Source organism: Momordica charantia, assembly GCF_013281855.1.
Source record: "Momordica charantia cultivar OHB3-1 chromosome 5 unlocalized genomic scaffold, Mcharantia_2.0 BLBB01000005.1, whole genome shotgun sequence".
Classification (NCBI taxonomy): domain Eukaryota; kingdom Viridiplantae; phylum Streptophyta; class Magnoliopsida; order Cucurbitales; family Cucurbitaceae; genus Momordica; species Momordica charantia.
In genome coordinates, this window is record NW_028275163.1 from 101,294 (window position 1) to 119,954 (window position 18,661).

Below are 18,661 nucleotides of genomic sequence, written 5' to 3' on the forward strand. Positions count from 1 at the left end.
AAACGGGCTCCAATCAAGCAAAATCAAACATAATGATAATTACAAAAGGCTTTGGACATAGAGGCCCAAAGGGAGACATGAAATCGAACAAGAGCTCAAACGTCCTCCTTAGATCTTTCAACCCTTCTAAAATTCCTGTTATTTCTCTTAGTCCACAAACCCCAAAAAACAACTAAGACACATGCCAGTCACAAGAACCAACCCCTATCCCTAAACGGAGGGTGATGAAGAACCTCCTCCAACATTGAAGTACACTCACTGGCATTGACATGTTCAGTAGCATCCCTATATAGGATATAACACTGGGGCCATATTGAGCAGAGGAGTGCCTCAAGATCGGTCCAAAGTATTAACTTTGTTATGTAAGATATGCTAGACAAAAGATCTAATATTCTTTGAACTCTTAACCTTCCAAAGTGACGAAAAACAGAGTAGTGAAAGGAATGGGGTCTGAAAAACACGAAAAAAAGGATTCATAGGAAAATCCCTCTGAAAGGTTAGGGGACCAAAGACGAGCATCCTTCCTCCCCATATAAACAACAAAGTCCCCCAATAAGGCTAACAAGTCCACCGAATCTACCATTTACCTATTGGACAAATGACGGTGAAAACCAAGAAAGAGGGATGACCCGTAGCCCAATGAAGGGCCACCGAACGACCCCTCATGGAAGACAAATGGTAAAGACAGGGAATAAATAACAGATATATCTTCTTTGTGAATCTGATTCAGATGATTTTGTCGAGGGGCATGGTTAGATAGAAACCCCTCAAGTTAGGGCTGGTTAATTGGTCCATTTTATAAACTTGAACAAGGCAATAATTTGATTAATCAAATTTTACAAGTGAGGAATAGCTGAAAAGTCTCTTGAATTCACATGCTACAATTGTTTCTTAGGATGCCGATGGGTGTGCAAGACTTTTAACCACTATTCATTATTTAAAGGATGGAGTTCGACTCACTTTTTTGCGCTCAGAATCTCTCGGCTTGCTTTTCCGTTTATCGCACATGATGGTTGTTTGGTCTCATGGCTTTCGTTGCTCTAGAAGTTTTTTTGGCAGCTTTCTTCCCAGTTTGACGGATCCGACTAAGCTTTTTATCTTGCCTCACAACCAAGCTTGATTGTTTACTCTGTATTCCTGTTTTCCTTTAGTTGATTTTGCTTATTTTTCTTTTGGCTACTTTCACTCCCATTGGGAGTTTGTTTCTTGAAACATTGTATTACTTTTCATTACTTCAATGAGAAGTTTGTATCTTGTTAAAAAAAAAAAAACCACCATCCATTATTTAATTTGCAAGTATTTTGTTTTGTTTTGTTTGGTTTTTTTAAAAAATTGCAAGTATTACCTCCGTATCATGCTGTGATTCCCATTTGAGCATGAATTTCATGATTCAATAATTGATTTCTGATATCAATATTTTATTAAAAATTTAAAATTTTGTAATCTAGGGCTTTTTAGCCTCTTCTGTATCAGGCATTTTGATAATGAAATCTTCTTAGTTTCTTATATAAATATAAAAACAAAATTATGCTGTTGTCAAGGTTCTTACTATGTTTATATCTATCTTTGATCCTGCGTCAGAAAGTAATCCCATTACAAGAAATAACAGCTGTACGTAAAGCAAAGACAGCAGGGATCTTCCCTAATGCCATCGAGATATTTGACGGAGAGAAAAAGGTGGCCCTGACTCTTAGTTTTTAATGCATTATGTTATCCATGTTTCTTTATTTTTTAATTTTATCTACCAAAATTAATTATAGTGTAGATAACATTTTTGTTTTTTTTTTTGGATAGGAAACAAATTTCATTGATAGCATGAAATATACAAAAAATGTCTATCCAATGAAGTTAGAAAACACTTCTCTAGTTGGATATAAGAGTATTTAAACTATAACTGCTAAAAGGATTAAACCCAAAAATCTGCAACTGAAGCTTCTTTTCTGAGAGACAGGTCATAAAGCAGGGGGTGATCAAACTTCAGAGGTCTGTTCCCACACCATCGGTCCGTCCAAAAAGATGTTGAGTGGCCATTACCGATTTTGCAATAGATATTAGCATAGACAAGGCATCTGTTTGTGTATAGATTTCCAAGGACCTTTGGAGGTTTGTAATGAGTGGCTGTCCGGCTTTAGGTCAAAGTGTTTGGCTCCATATTTAGCCACAATCACCTTCTCCATAAAAGCATCTTTTTCAAGGTGAAACCTCCAAACCCATTTTGCAAGAAGTGCCGTATTCTTGTTCCTTATATCTATTATTCCGAGACCACCCTCAAGAAGAGGAAGCTTAACTTTATCCCATCTAAGAAGATGGATATTGTCCTTCTCTCTATTGCCAGCCCATAAAAACTTCCCGAAGAGACTCTAAAGCTTCAGCTGCACTGTTTGGAATCAGGAAGAGCGAAAGGAAATAAATAGGAAGGTTAGCAAGGGCGGCTTGTATAAGAGTTAATCGCCCTCCCTTAGAAGCATGAGTGTGCCTCCAGCTCATAAGTCTTCTATCCACTTTCTGAATGATTGGGTCCCAAAAGGAGGCTGTTTTTGGCTTACCAAAAAGAGGAAGGCCCAAGTAGGTGCTCGGCCATGTACTGACCTTACAACCGAGCATGTTTGCAAGATGTGTGATATGGTCAGCTTCACAATTTATCCCTAGCAGCTTCGATTTGTGATTATTCACATTTAGGCCCAAGGCTTCCTCGAAGAGCTTTATGCAAGAGAAAAGGTTATGTATATCCTTTTCTTTGTGGGATGAGAATAAGATTGTGTCATCAGTGAATTGTAGGTGACTTAAATTCATATTCATACTTCCTCGACCCACTGTGAAGCCTTCAATGAAAGAGTTCACTTGTGCACTAGATAAAATCCTACTTAGGCAATCAGCCACCAGAATGAAAGGAAAAGGAGAGAGCGGGTCTCCCTGTCGAAGGCCTCTTGATGCACGGATAACATTTTTGTTTTTAGTTTTTCATATTTAAAAGATTTTACTGATTTACTAACATATTTCTTTGTTTTCTAATCTACTTTCAAAATTATTTATAACCAAATTTTGAAAGCTAAAAAAAGTAGTTTTAAAAAAACCCCTGTTTTTTAAATTTAGCTAAGGTTTCAAAGTGCTTTTAGAAAGTGAAAAAACTAAACTAGGGAAACATCTACAAGTAGATATTATACGAAATAAAATTGTTATTAATCATCTGGCAGCATAATTTCAACTGGCCCAAATAACTTATTTTACTTATTAACCTTTGCAGTATTTCTTTGCATCTTTTCTGTCTCGTGATGAGGCCTTTAAGCTTATTGATGATGGATGGTCGCAGCATGCTAAAGGGACCGAAGGAAATATGGAAAATCAGGTGAACAATCATGCATTCAATGTTTATCTGTAACAGTAGAATTGTTTGAGTTGTAATGCAAGCAAAATTTTACCCTAGATTCTACTCACACTAATATAAGCTTAGATATTTAGTGCATATTTGGAAAAAGCATTGAGAATTATTAACTTTTTTATTTATTATTTATTTTAATTATATTTTTTGGATGATCACATTACTTTGACATATGGTATAACTTAATATAGCCACATCCTTCTTTCTATAAATTGCACCATATCCTTGTGTATTTTAAGTATGCCCAGAGGATTAAAATTCTAGGCAATAAATTTTCAACATGTTTCTGCTTATGTTGAATGAGCTTGGGGTCCAAATGTGTTCGAGATTGATGAGGCTCGATATATGGATTTTCTATTCTTGATGGGTTTCTTTATTTTCATGTGTGCTGCACATACACATGGCCTATATACGTGTGCTTGCATGCATGTAGACATGCCTGTATGTTTGCATGCTATGGACGTGTGCTCTTGCTTCCCTGAAATATATGGTTCACGTAATTCAGCTGCTGACTTGCTGTAATATGCAAAATTTAATAAAATTGTTGAAAGTTGGCAATGAATATCCAGCTAAGATATCACTGGTAGGAATGACAAGTTTTTAAAAAAACTAAAAACTCGTCTCTATTATGTATTAAATTTTAATTTTTATGTTAGAAATCAATAAATGAATCTAGCAGACAGGAAGATGGTATCCTTGGCATTGAAAATGCCACGGAGCTGGATTCTTCTACAGATTCTTTTGACAGGTAACTTTTTTCACCTTTACCAATGTGTTTTCCATGGACTCTTTGCTGCTTGACTTACTAGATTATTAAATCATCTGGGTGTAAGGAGTATGAATACTCCCATTCCTGATGTTTCTATGGTTCAAGCCAATGTTGAAGAGGAAAATGGGCCAAAGACACTACCAGTAGTACCTATTAATGTAATTCAGGAAGCAGAGCCAATTCTTGATAGTCATGCTTCAAGTTCAAGAAAGACATTGACATGGAAGCTGGAAAATGTGGATGCTCCCAAGGGTATATAGCATTTCTTTCCCTTCTTATTTATCTGCTTTTCCCTTTCCTTCCCTTTCCTCCTTCTGACCTTTTAGATTAAGGAGTTAGCCTCGAGTCCTTGAATTGTGCAGTCCAAGAATGTCTTCAGTCATTCCTTGTACCTTCAAATTTACCATTGGCTTCTGAGAGAGGATGCATATATTAGTTAAAAAAAGTTTTCTTTCTAAATATTTATTCCGAGTTCAATTCTTAGTTTTCATTAAGACAAATGAAAGAATACAACCGGGCAATATAAAAAAAGAAAGTCTACCACAGAAGGAGACTATTCAAAAGAGACACCCTCAAAACTACAAAAATGTGGCTCTAGTTGTAGAGATAAGGATAGTCACCAAAATCCTGAGTTAGCTACTAATACCAAAAGAGAGACGTAGGACCTAGCATAATCTACAGCTCAAGACTTTTAAGCCCCCAAAGATTCTTCTATTCCTGTCCAGCTAAATGTTTCACAAAGCAAATGAAAAAGCTGCAACTCTTACCTCAAAACAGGATCGATTGTGTACCAAACAATGTGAAATTCTCATCTCAAAACGGCATATGGAACTACACCTTTTCTATCATGGCTGACAAGATCCATTGTGTACCAAAAATCTGCAACTCTTACCTCAAAACAGCATACGGAACAACACCTTTTCTATCATGGCTGTCAAGATCCATTATGTACCAAAAAGCTGCAACTCTTACCTCAAAATGGCATATGGAACAATACCTTTTCTATCATGGCCGACAAGATCCATCATGCGCCAAACAAATGTGAAAGATCTCCGGAAAAAACAGTCGTACAGAAAATGGCAATTCCATCGTACGTTTACATAACCCACACCATATAGTGTACGACATCCAATGAAGTGCACTTCCTCAGGGCTTCTATTTTCCACTTTTCCCCCCTTATTACTGTAGATTGAGGTATCCTATGAACCCTCTGATTTCGGTATGGGTGGATATCTTATTCTCCCATTATCATTATTGTAGCTTTGTTCTTTGGAATAAATCTTTTTCTTCAATTTCTTATCAAAAGCTCAAGGGCCAGCCCGATTGGTAATGACTTGGGGTCTCTTGGCCATACTGGCTTAGAGTTTCAAGTTCGAACCTTCCAGTGAGCTTAATACCAAAATTACTTGATGTCTCCCGTGTCTGGGCCTTGGGGCGGGCGCAGGTGCCCCTAGGTACAGAGATCAAAGCTTCGACTCCCAGTTATAAAAAAAGAAAAAAAAAGTTATATCCCATTCTCTAGAAAGAGTGTCCTGTTTCCGTGGAGGGTGTGAAGGGTAGGTGAGAATGGGGATTATTTTGGTATAACAGGAAGGGCTATTTTAATGAAGGAAATAAAAGGCAGGTTGACTTGGACATAGGGATGCTGTTATTCATTACTTTAGTGGTTCACTTTTAGACTTGCCTTGTTATAACAAGTGAAATTCCTGTGCTGAATAAATGATGTGGTTTGAATTTGGAATGCAGTACCGGATTGTTTTACCAAGGTTGCAGAATCAAAGTTTCCGGTAAAGTTGCTCTTTCTTTGATGAATTTTACATGTAATATGTGGTTTAGATTTGGATCCTTCGAATTTACAGTTTCTTTGCAATTATTAATCAGTTCTGATCAGAAAAGTTGGTTCAAATTGAATTGCAGATACAGGTGGAGGATTTCTTTAGTTTCTATTTTTCAGATGACGCAATTAATTTTCTTTCTTCATATCATGAACAATGTGGAGATAAAGGTAGGGCGTTGCAACTATGCAATGTAGAAATCCTTTATGAATTATTTTAGCTAATGTTACATATGTAGATCCTTTGAGTTACTTGTTTGATCGGGGTGATACTTTTCCAGAGTTCAAATGTTCTCCATGGCGTCCTGATGACATATTTGGGCATACACGTCATTTATCATTTAAACATCCAATAAAATTATATTTTGGTTAGCTTCTTTTCATTTAAGAGAATATTATACCTTTTTCGCTATGTTAATATTTCTTTTTCTATTTTAGATCTTTTATGATAGTATTAATTTTACTATAAAGGTGCAAAGTTTAGTGGCTGCTCGGAGATCCAGAAATTTCGAGTTTATCGAGATAGGTTTGACAAGTTGCTTTGTAATGATTTTATTTTTTTTGCTGGTCTTGTTCCTCGTTAGTCATGAACATACTTTCTAGACATTTTTTGTTTCTCTGTTACTTTTGTGTTTGTATGTGGTGAAATTCTCATAACAGATGCAGACTTGTAATAAAACTTTCAGGGATCATAGTAAATTCAATATTGTTATATCGGGATTTATATTTCAAGCCATAGATGAGAAAAACAAAAGTTAAGTGAAAAATGAAAATAGTAGCTTAGCATATAAGGGATTGTAAACAAAAACAAATATAATAAGAAACTCTAATAAAAAGAAAGAAATTAACCCTAGACCAAAATTTCACCATTATTGAAAACTATCATAATTACAGGTATAGTCCCTTAACTTTTAGTCGTGTATAATAGATCATTGAACTTTAAAAACTATCTATTGTGCCTATGAAATCTCAATTTTGTGTCTAATAGGTGCTATTAACTCTGTCAAACTTTGTTCTCAATTTTCTTCCCCTATTTACCCGTCCTAGACCCACTCAAATGTATCCCATGTGGCGAGTTTTATTTGACATGATACAGTCATATAGTCTTAAATAGTACAATTAGCGTGTCATGTAAGTGCTAAACTAATGGAGTTTTGACGGAATTAACAACAGAGACTTATTTCTCACTTTTTAAAGCGCGCGCACACATAGATGATATTGAAAGTTTAAGCACGCGCGCACACCTGAGAGTTCAAAAACTTATTAGAGAGTTTAAAGTTTAGAGACACACACACAACTGAGAGTTCAAAATCTTATTAGAGAGTTTAAAGTTTAGAGACCTATTAGATGATATTGAAAGTTTAAGGACATGCGAGAGTTCAAAAACTTATTAGAGAGTTTAAAGTTTAGAGACCTATTAGATGATATTGAAAGTTTAAGGACATGCGAGATAAAATTGTAGAACCTATTACAAGAAAGTTTAGGATCGATCTGATAGGCATCCAAAGCCTCCAATCCACCATCTGTACCCAAGGGGAGGTTGGGAAGTGTCAAAAATAAAGGAGACAAGGTACAATTTACAAAAGGGGGCAAGGGAGGAATAGGTTAGGTGTGAGAATGTGTGCTGTACGGTGTGGTCCCTCCCTAATTTTGTAATAGGAATCATGTCTATAGGCTACGTAGGGAAGGGGTATTTGACTTGGTGGAACCCTTGCAGGGGTATCAGATTAGTATTATTTGAATTTTTTTTTTTGTTTTTTTTGTTTTTTTGTAGACTTGTCTGAGAAGATAGCTCCTGACGTCTCTAAGTCTAAGTGCTAGGGGACTCAGTTTATTGTTTTATTGCGATGAACGATATTTCTGAGATAGGTCCACTGAGACCTATCACAATCTTGTAATTTAACCTAATTTTTTCTTTCCTTGCCGCGGGTATTTCCTTTTTTGAAATTTTATGGTGTTGGAGGAGTGATTTGGACTTGAGGAGTGGAAGAACGAAAAGGAAAATCAATTTTAAATTGAAGTTATCGGAAAATAAAAAATAGTACCGAAGAGTTGATCTTATTAATTGCAATCTTACTTACAAGTAAGCTTTCCAAGAAGAGTTGATCTCATTAATTGAGTAATTGAAATGATTTAGAAAATAACACACCATGAAGCCGCATGATATTTGATTAGTTTCAACTTCCAAGCTTTCTTCCCATGGAGTGCATTTGTTGTTGAAAATCCTTTTTTTTTGTTTCATACCAAATTATGAAAATAATAGCTTGGCCAATGTTGATCCAAGTGATTCTTACTCTCCCTTTATAGACATTTCTGCGAAGGAGAGTACAAATATTGTTCATAGCTCTAAAGTTGTTAACTCACAAACAATCAAATATTTAGAAGAGTTCCATCCATAGGTGCCTACTTTACAAGCAGTGGATAAGCACATAAAGAGTATCTTCGTTGGCCTCAAAAGTTCAAAACATAAAGTGTAGCAACTGGGTAACAACACCCCATTAAGGCATTTTCTTGGACTTTATCAAACGTGTTTAGCCTCTCCACAAATACCAGCCATGTCAAGATATTCACTTTTGAATTTTTAGATTTCCATTAGGCAGATGCAAATGCTTTTTTTTTTTTTTTTTTGAAATGAAACGATTTCATTGATATAATGAAAAAAGGAGGGAGAGATGATTACAAAAAAGAAAGAGGACCCACAGGCGGGTTAAAAAAAGCTCTTCAATTTGTCAATAAGGAGGCAAAGCTATATGAGTGGAAAAGGGGGGGAGCATTTACACCAAGTAATGACAAAAAAAAAACAATGGATTCAAAAGTGGCATGTGGTGAGCATTTACATACGAGCAGATGCAAATGCTTTTGGCAATGTAGCAGCTCCCTCCAATTTTTTTTGACAAAGATTTGACTAAGAACCATCCCGAAGACTCCAAATTCGAGAATCTACAATTTTCCTTTATGAATAGAATTTTTCCATGTAATAGTTCCAGAAAACTACAATGTACGGTTACCTCCTCATCTTTACTTTTTCTAATACATATTTCCCACGATCTAGAGCGAATGTCCCAAACATCGACCGACCACAAATTTTTCTGACTGAAAGTTCAAGTATTTTGGGAAACCAATTGGCTATGGCTCATTTTATTGCAAGGATCTTACTGGAAGGTGATTCTCTCACCATATTAACGATTTTGAAGGAAATAAGTTTAGCAAAAGTGTCTTGCATTCTCAAAATATTTCACCAAGGGCTTCTATAATTTCCATTCCTTTTGGATTTAGTACACCAATATCGGCTTTCTCAATTACATACATCCTTACTAGCCACCGCTTTCACTTTGTACTATGACATAGTTCATTAAAGAGAGAGAGAATCTCCATAGCCATTTAGATAGTTGAGCTTCATTCCTCTTTCTGAGATTTCCTAAGCCAAAACCCTCTCCCTCCATCAGGTTGTTCCATCCCACTAAATGTGAGATTTTCTTATCATTGTGGTCTTCCCCCCAAAAAAAAGTTTCGTAAGATATTTTCAAATTCCCCACTGACACTTTCTAGCAAAGCAAAAAGAGACATGATAAACTGGGATACTTGATGACTTAACGTTTTATAGTTTGGTAGTTGTCTTGTGATATTAGTTGAGTTACATGTAAGCTAGCTCGGACATTTACAAATTTATTTGTTTCTTAATACACTTACTAGGAATTGCTCTGTGGTTGTTTATAACTTATGATAAAACCCTGCATTGGTATGGGTCTCATCTTTACCGAGCTAGATATGGTTTGTAACCATAATGCTGCTGATTCTTTCCTTAGTTTCTAATTTGTAGGGGCGAGGGAAGGCAGGGGGTTTCGTTGTCCATCTATTTTTATTAATGTGCTGATACGTGGTTGCTCATGGACTGATGCAGGCCTTATTTGAGCTTTAAGTTTCTGTCATCTATAATATTTCAAACTAATCTGCAAATTTTTATTCAATGCCTTTTTCAGTTAGATTAACTCTCTACTCATTTTCTCAGTCATTTGGTCATTGAGCTAATGCAAGAAGTCAATGAGGTTCCATATTCAGATTATTTCCGTGTTGAGGTATCAGCTACTATTCAGTTTTATTTGGTCCATTTGGTGGCAATTATCCCTCTATTGTTTTTGGTAATAAGTTCTAGACGGGGAAGATTAGTATATGTTTCTAGTAGTACTAGGTCTAAACAAGCGCTGGTCTTAAAATTGTCCAAGGATTCAGAACTTTGCAAAAGTGTATCATACTCCATCTTCCATTCAAGCCGCTCCAACCTTCTTCTTAAACGAGCTTCTTCACAATAAGCCATATTATTTATTACTTTTTCTAACTCCTTTAGTCGCTTTTTATTGGAAGAGAATCCCAAAGAAGTAACAGAGTAAGGGCGATGAGAAAACATTGTAAAGTAATAAACTTTTAAGGACTTTAAACCCAAACAACAAAAGGACCCCCTTGTTTAAATAAGAGAAACATGACTATAAAAGCCTCTTCATCTACTTAGATCAACGAAGTCTCTTCATCTACTCCACTAGCGAAAATAAGGAGGGAAGCTCCTTGGGAAACCAAACCATCAGCCTTTGAGTATTACCAAATTAATGAGATAAAGTCTGCAAAGAGATTTCTCAATTTCCCCTAAAATCTATAAAAGACACCTTTAAAGCTAAAACTGAGAAACCTGACCAAGGATTTCGCGAGACGGCATGCACCAATTAAAACACCTTGAGGATCGAAAATATTGTCTTGAAACAAAGGTGGCTGCTTATAAAACATCGTGTGTCAACCAAAAACTGGAACAATTACTACAGAAGTATGGAACAGGCATAAGAAAAAGGCTCTTCAAAACCTGAAAACAAACACGTCAACCTGGCTGCTGCGAAAGGCAAAGCTCGACCCTTCAAATTCCAAAAAACACTCAACCAGCTTCCCTGAATCGTCAACTTCAAAAATCGAACTACCAAAGCACAACCAAACCAAGCACGGACCAGCCAAGCAAAATGATAACTGAGACTTCCTTGCTCAAAAACTCCTGCACACAGAAAACTCAAACTTTATTAATGAACTTTCACCTTGGAAGTGAAAGATCGAAAAAAAAAAAAATTGGAATCACTCTTATGGGGGGAGTGAACTTTCATCTTCTGTCACTCTTATGGGGAGAATCTGGTGCTTCTCTTTTTTCTTTGAGCTTTGCTCGGCATTGTTGGTTTTTGTTATTCCAAGAGTTTAATTTAGCCTGGGGTTTTGGCAATGAGGCTGTGGACAATCTTTTTCAGCTTCTTCTTGGGCTTGCTTTGCCTCCTAAAGCTAATTTGCTATGGCTTAATGCTATAAAGGTTGTGTTATATGAGTTATGGTTTGAAAGAAATCTCAGAACTTTTGAAGAAAGAAGAAAGTCCTCGCCAGATCGGTTCAAGTTAGCTAAGTTTAAAGCCTCTAAGTGGTGTTCTTTGTCTCCTTCGTTTGGAAATTACTCTCCTAGTCTTATTTTCTCTACTTGGGGTGCCTTTATTTTACCTAGTTAATTTTTTTCTTTCCTTTTATCGTTTTTTGTCTTCACTCTTTCGAGAGTTTGTATCTTTAAACATTTTTTGTTCCTTTTCATTATTTCAATGAGAAGTCCATATTTTGTTCAAAAAAAAAGAAAAAAAAAGGAACCAGAATGATTCCCGTTTCTTCAAAATATGGAGGGATGAGTGTTTGCTTTGTATTTCCTGGTTTTTCAACTTTCTTTTGTTCATTAAAGAGGGCCTGGAATTCTTCCTCAGAGGACTGATCACAATAATTATCCAAAGAAAGGTCTATAGAGTTTAATTTAGCCTGGGCCTATAGACTTTGAAGAAGAATCTAAGTTGCTAATTCTAACCGCTGCATCTTTATCTTCAAGTTCGTTGTCCAAAATATCAAGGGAAGAATTCCTACGGGCCTTACCTTCATTCATTCGTGGAGTTTATTGAACTAGAGATAGATTTTTGCTTGTCTTTCTTACCTTCAATATTTCTTTCTCTTTCTTCGTTGAAAGCTTCCTTCAAATTTACTTGCACCTGTTTAAGAACTTCATCTAGATACAAGTTTCTATCACCAAAGTTGAGGCTGTTGGAATTCCCGGATTAGGCTGTTGGAATTCCCGGATTTAAACTTTCTTTTGGAGTAAAAGAAAGCAAAAGGTTCAATGTATTTCCTTCTAGGCAAAGTAATTGGATGTGACTTTTCAGGTTTCAGCCTCTTCACCCTCCTCTGCTGAAGTTTCTCATGACGAAGAACTTGATTCAGAAATCAGTATTAGCAGTCCGGATTCTTCACTGGTTGCTAATTCCTTTGAAATTCCAGATGAAGTATTATGAGAACAATCGTTTGAGATAGATTTGCAGAAGCTGTTTGTTGAGGTAAAAGGAACTGAAGAGTCGGATTTAATTCCTTCATTCTTTAAAGAAGCATGCATCAATTGTGTCCCTATCTCTGGCTCACAATGAAGGTTATATTGTGGAACGTTAGAGGGTTGTGTAGGGTGAAAAAAATTGAAGTTTAAATAGTTCATTCAGAACCAATGTCCAGATGTGGTACGTCTACAAGAAACAAAGATGCAGCAATTTGATCCTTCCCTGATCAAATCCTTGTGGAGTTCTAAAGACATAGATTGGTCGACCATTGATTCATTTAAAAATCGGGAGGCATTATAATGTAGGATGAAGGTCGGTTCAATATCAAAAGGAGGTATTCTTTATCAATACTTTTTTCCTTTTCTGGTATTGACATTTTTTGGCTTACTACTGTTTATGAACCAAGAGATTACAAGGAAAGGAAAATCTTCTTTCAAGAACTTCGAGATATTCTCATCAAGGCTATCAAAGCTTATGAGCAGTTTTCGGGGTTTTATGTTAGCTGGGAAAAATCTGCAATCGGTGGTATCAACATACAATCTAGAAAAAATTTTCGGGGGTTTGTAAACAAATTGAAAAGAAGATGAGATCTTTCCTTTGGAACGGTTGCTCTTCTGAAGCCTTAAATCATCTGGTGCACTGGAATATTATATCTAAACTTCTGGAAGTTGGTGGTACGGGGATCGGCGGCCTTCTAAGAAGATTAATGCTCTTTTGGCCAAGTAGGGATGGTGGTTTGGATGTGAAACGAATGCTGTGTGGCGTAAAGTGATAGTAAGTTTGTACGGTGAGATAGTTTTGGGATGGTCCTTGGGTGTTATGTTAATCGGATGTCTTAGAAGACCTTGGATCAGTCTCTTGGCAATGGATGCATTGGAACCAGTTTTCGATTTTCAAACTTAGTTCAGGAGAGTGTATTTTGTTTTGGGGTTCATAATACGTTTTATAGGCTATCCCTTTCTTCTTCAGGATCTGTTGCTGACTTTTGGGATGCTCATACCTTATCCTGGAGAATTCATACACGGAGGTCTCTAAAAGATGATGAGTTGGAGGAATTTATTTTGCTATTGTCTTTGCTGCATTCTTACTCTCCTAGCCGTGAACCTGACAGTAGAAATTGGTCTTTAGACAGCTCGGGCTCCTTTACAGTTGCATCAATTTGTAAGATGGCCATCGGTGATCCAAGGCCAAGTCTTATTTATGGCTATTTGGAAAACTAAAAGTCCAAAGAAAGTTAGCTTCGTTACTTGGATCCTTATTTATGGGAAGGTTAACACGATTGATGTTCTTCAAAAGAAGCTTCCTAGCTTCTGCCTTTTACCATCGATTTGTGGCTTATGTTTATCCAATGAAGAGAGTATGGTGCATCTCTTCTTTCTTCGTCCCTTTGTCAGACAATGCTGGAACTTTTTGTCAGAAGAATTTAATTTGGCATGGGTTTTCGATAGTGAGTTGGCAGAAAATGTGAATCAACTTCTCTTGGGGCTGATTTTGAATCCTAAAGTTTCTCTTCTTTGGCTTATCGCTGTAAAGGCATTGGTGTATGAGTTGTGGTATGAAAGAAATTTGAGGATTTTTGAAGTAAAGAAGCAGCCTCCTTCAGCAGGCTACGTCCTTGCTAAATTCAAGGCTTCTCAATGGAGTTCCTTTTCCACTTTATTTAAACATTATTCTCTTAGTCTGATTTGCTCTAAGTGGGGTGTCTTTGTAACCCTACTCAACTAAAAAAAGGCAGGCTAGCTCCTACTCCTACTCCTTCTTCTCCTTCATCGTCATGGGTCCTTTTGACGGAGGCACATCCGGAACAGGTTTCGAGATAAGCCCATCCCCCGACTCAACATCGAAGTGGTCTCGTGCACGGCCATCATGTTGTCGGGTCTGAGCTGCCTGCGGTTACAGACTCGCCCGCGGAAGCCAAAAAAAAGCTCTTTTTATCATCAGAAACAACCTGATTGATTTTCGGATTCTATATGAACCAATGGATCGTGACAAGTTGTTACTACTAGCAATGACTTCCTCTTTCATTACTTCATCTTTTCCATATCCCTCTCCCTTGTTCTCAGTTACTCCCAAACGCCTCTTGGTCTTGGAGCAAGGACCTCCGCCCGCGGGTGCCGACCTCGTCCACTCGGAAGAACACAACCTCGGCCAGCTTTCCGGGGGGGAGCTTCTTAGCGCTCCAGGAAATGAGATTCCGATCGAGAACTAAAGCCCAAGGTAGAGTGTCGGTCATCAGGGCAGCCTGCCTTTTTTTTAGTAGAGTAGGGACGGATAGCTTTGAACAATTTTGTTCCTTTTCATTATTTCAATGAGAAGTTCGTATCTTGTTCAAAAAAATAAGATTCGGGGAACTAAGTCTTAAATTACTGTTGGTAGAGCCAACAACATTAATGAAGAAAAGGATATTGGGAGTTTATTGAACCATAAGTTTCTTCATTATTGCAACTGGAAATTGTTTTTTAATCTAGATCAGGAGGACCATCATTTCAAATTGTATAAGACAATCATTTGTTAGCTGTCTTTCCTACGTAATTTTAATGTGCTTCTCTTGTTATTCTCCATAGTTACTAAGTGTCTCCCCTCATAAACGTTAGGGATATTGGGAGGTGAAGAAAGATGCTGATGAATCAAATAAATGCTGCATCTTGAGGGTATATGTGAACGTGGCATTTCTGAAAAGAACTGTTTGGAAAGGTATGTCATTGCTCATGTACATTTCCTTGGAATTATGCTTCCCTAACTATAATGAAAAAGATTATAGAGTTTTAGTTTTGTAATTTGTATCATATGGTGGTCGTCAGTTCATTGATTTTCTTGACACGTTAAAACTATGGGAAGATTTGTAGTATTTCACTTGAAAGAAACCAGAAATGCCAAAAGTATAGGTAAGTAATCTAATCTAATCAAATCCCTTAAACTTTAGGTCTCAAAGATTACAAGTTCAATAGAAAGATATAATAGAACTTTCCATACCATGCGGTCGCCGACCGGTAAAATAAAATTCATGAAAATGGAGAAAAAATGAGTAAAGGAAAAGTATTGTTAGAACACATAATTAATCTTAAAAACTCCAGTAACAAAAGAGATAAGACAGACATATCAAGAACGAGGGCAGAAATTCACTGTGGAAAATCATTACAACCACATTCTCAAGAATTTATGATTTCTTTTTAACTTTTAAGAATTTAGGATTTGTTTGAAAACTGTTTCAAAGTACTTTTATATTTATTATTTTTATATAGCCAGTTTTAAAAATTATGGTCGGATGACTTGTAAAAACTAACACATACACACACATTCATGTATACGCACATGTATACATATACATAGTGTATATTTTATAAGAAACTGAGAAGTATATTAAATAAGGAGCATACAAAAGAAAGGGGAGATGAGATATTCCTACCAGACCAAATGGTTACAAAAATGAGGTCCAATGAGTCAAAATATGTACAAGATCATAATTACAAGAAAGTTGGGAGAGAGAACACCAAATGGCGATGCAAATAGTTTAACAAAGTTTCAAAACTCTAGCATGTCCTCTGAACGGATTGCGCCTAATAAGCTGAATGAGGCCTGCATCGATTCTATTGGGGAAGCAGTAAGCACCAGTCGGTTCCAGAAAAGCTGAATATCTTAGACCAAACAAGCAAATGGACAGAGGAAGAAAAGGTGCTGGTGATTTTCTTACCCACGGTAACACATAATGTACTGAGTTGGTGAAAGAAAAAAACTTTGGGTATATTAAAATTACTATTCACAAGTCTATGATTTTATAAAGTTATTTGTTCTAAAAATTTATGCAATAAAAGAATAAGAAAAAAAAACTTCGAAAAATATTTATCCAAATATACTTTCATTAAACCATTTTCTTCCCAAAACCTGAAAACTATTTTTAAATCAATTCTAAAAGTATTTTGTTTCTTGTTCGGAAAAAAAAAAAATAATTCTAAAACAAGCTATTACTTTCAAACTCAATACCCCAAGCCCAAACTACACCAGAACACTTTCAAGCTTCTATTTGGCTTATTGCTTCCACTTTCTTAGGTGTTACAAAATAGAAATTTACCTCCCTAGCTTGCCAACAATCACCTTTAAGATCTAGAAGTTAATATCATTGCAAAATAGTTGTTTCCTTTAAGGATAGGAGACTAGTCTTCATTCCTTTGACTGCACGTACTTGCAATGATCTTCCTCCACAATGCATGTTTCTCATTAATAATCTCCACCCTGGTTTGGCAAGGAGGCTTATATTTTTTCCTCTAAGGTTTCCAACCCCCAGGCTCCCTTTGCAAATAGGCAGGGAGGTAATCTTCCAATTAACCAAATTTCTACCATTATCTTTCTTTGGAGAGAGACACCATTTTATTTAAAGAGTAGGTGAGAAACATACATATAAGAGGAGGAGGCTAAGCGAAAACGCTCTAATTTCTCTCTTTTGAAGCTCCTTTCCATAAGGAGCTGTGAATGAATTTTTCTAGCCCTTTTATAATCTTTCCAGGGCATCTGAAAACTGAGTGGCAATATAAAGGAATGCTTGATAATACAACATTCACCAAGGTGAGTCTTCCTCCTTTTGAACACATTAAATTTCTCCAATTTGAAAGTTTGGCAGCTAACTTCCTTCCACTAGAGCCAAAAAAAGGTCTGGCTTTTCGGGTTTCCTCCTAGCGGTGCTCCCAAAGGCCCTTTTGTTAGCACTTAGTTGATGACTTTTGAAAGCTGCTTTTTTTTTTTTTAGGAAATAGAATTTTTCATTAAGATAAATGAAAATAGAAAGAATATACAAGGGCATACAAAAACAAAGTCTAGAAGGAGGAACCCTATTTTTGCAATTTTGAAGTTTGATTTAATCGGCTAAAAAGCACTTTTCACCCTACCAAAAGCCATCCCAAACTTACCTTAAACTTGAAATACTGTGAACAAGGCTGCAACGAATGGGTGAGTTCGTAAAACATTAATAGTGATTACTATTTACTTAAAGTTAATATGAAAGAAAATAAAAACAAATAGTAATGAGATAATTTACACCTAACAACTTAAATTTTTAGATGCAGTGGTACTTAGCGTAAGGGCCTACAGGTACTATGTTTGAAATTTAGTTTTTTCTTAAAATTAATTGTTCACATGTTAGCTTATCAACCAAAAAAAAAAAAGGTTTTTCATGAGGATAGGGAGTTGTCTGAATGATTTGAGCAAGTATCGCGTATAAACTATTCTATTTTGTCTTTGATGTTGGGACCTTGAGTCTACGTCTTAAACTCTTAATCTCAGAAGAAATATTAATGATGGTGTAGTTGAGGAGTCAGTTTCTCTTATGGGTAAGCTGGATGATTGTTTTTTGGTTGATGAGGAGCTGTGGGAGTTTGGAAGCTGGTTTATCAGGCCCCCTTACCTGCAATCATTCCTCAAGGACTTTTGCAGTGGTTTTCTGTCTCTTAGCCAGGAGATCCCTAAAGCCATCCGGAGATATTCAATAGGAATGTCCAAATGTTGCCTTTCTTCTAGTTGTTGTGTGATGTGCAAAGGAGAAGCAATTGGTGGATCACCTGTTCCTTTCCTGCCCTTTAGCATATAACTTTGGGGGAGTCTGTCTCATATCTATGATCTGACTTTGCTACTTCCTACAAGGACTACTGGCAAAGACTTATGATTTTTTCCACTTTTATTCCCAAATTGCATGTGGCAATTTGGGAAGAATTAACAGGACATAAATAGATGTTAGTTTTGATATTGTGAAACCCAAGGATCTGTTGATTAATGCAAAACTAGAATGGTGGCAAGAAAAGTCACTTTGACATGCAGGATACTAGCTAGAGTTACTCCTTTTGTTGCCGAAAACGAACATTATAGAAATGTTGACATCTCTTGCAGAAAATATGGATCTGCACATTTGCCCAATTTAGAAAAATGCTTCTTATATTGGAGGAGCCAATCTGGATCACTTGTTTTTACATTGCACTACAGCCTTAAATACGTGGTCCTTTCTGTTTAGAGAGTTTAATTTCGCTTGCTGCATGCCTAAGAAGGTAGAAGATTGGCTGCTCGAAGCTCTTTAGGGATGTTTTTTTAAAGGAAAAGCCAGTGTCCTGTGGAGTTGTGCAGTTAGGGCCATTTTTTGGAGTCTTTGGAAAGAAAGGAATAGTTGGGTTTTCAACAATAAGCCTCGTTCTTTTGATTCTTATTGTAATCGTGTACAAGTTATTGTTTCTACTTGGTTTAAATCACAAGGCGTTCTTTTGTAACCATAGTCCCATGATGCTTATACGAGATTAGAAAGCCGTTCTTCATTAGTTAGA

The 18,661-nt window shown here is 36.4% G+C and overlaps 1 protein-coding gene across 4 annotated transcripts in view; it reads left to right on the forward strand.

The window, feature by feature from the left end:
• VAD1 (GRAM domain family protein) overlaps positions 1-18,661 on the forward strand; it is a 32,597-nt gene that overhangs the window by 9,096 nt on the left and 4,840 nt on the right. For 2 of the 4 annotated variants that reach the window (XR_015790804.1, XM_022288884.2), the window contains exons 5-15: positions 1,582-1,677; positions 3,245-3,346; positions 4,036-4,127; positions 4,213-4,400; positions 5,895-5,935; positions 6,066-6,153; positions 6,264-6,350; positions 6,454-6,508; positions 9,992-10,058; positions 14,957-15,056; positions 16,864-16,922. Coding sequence is in view for 3 of the 4 variants with exons in the window: in XM_022288884.2 (XP_022144576.1) it covers positions 1,582-1,677; positions 3,245-3,346; positions 4,036-4,127; positions 4,213-4,400; positions 5,895-5,935; positions 6,066-6,153; positions 6,264-6,350; positions 6,454-6,508; positions 9,992-10,058; positions 14,957-15,056; positions 16,864-16,922 (975 nt within the window). In the remaining variant the exon portion in view is untranslated. The remainder of the gene's footprint in view (positions 1-1,581; positions 1,678-3,244; positions 3,347-4,035; positions 4,128-4,212; positions 4,401-5,894; positions 5,936-6,065; positions 6,154-6,263; positions 6,351-6,453; positions 6,509-9,991; positions 10,059-14,956; positions 15,057-16,863; positions 16,923-18,661) is intronic. The other 2 variants (XM_022288876.2, XM_088123929.1) reach the window with 1 other exon arrangement.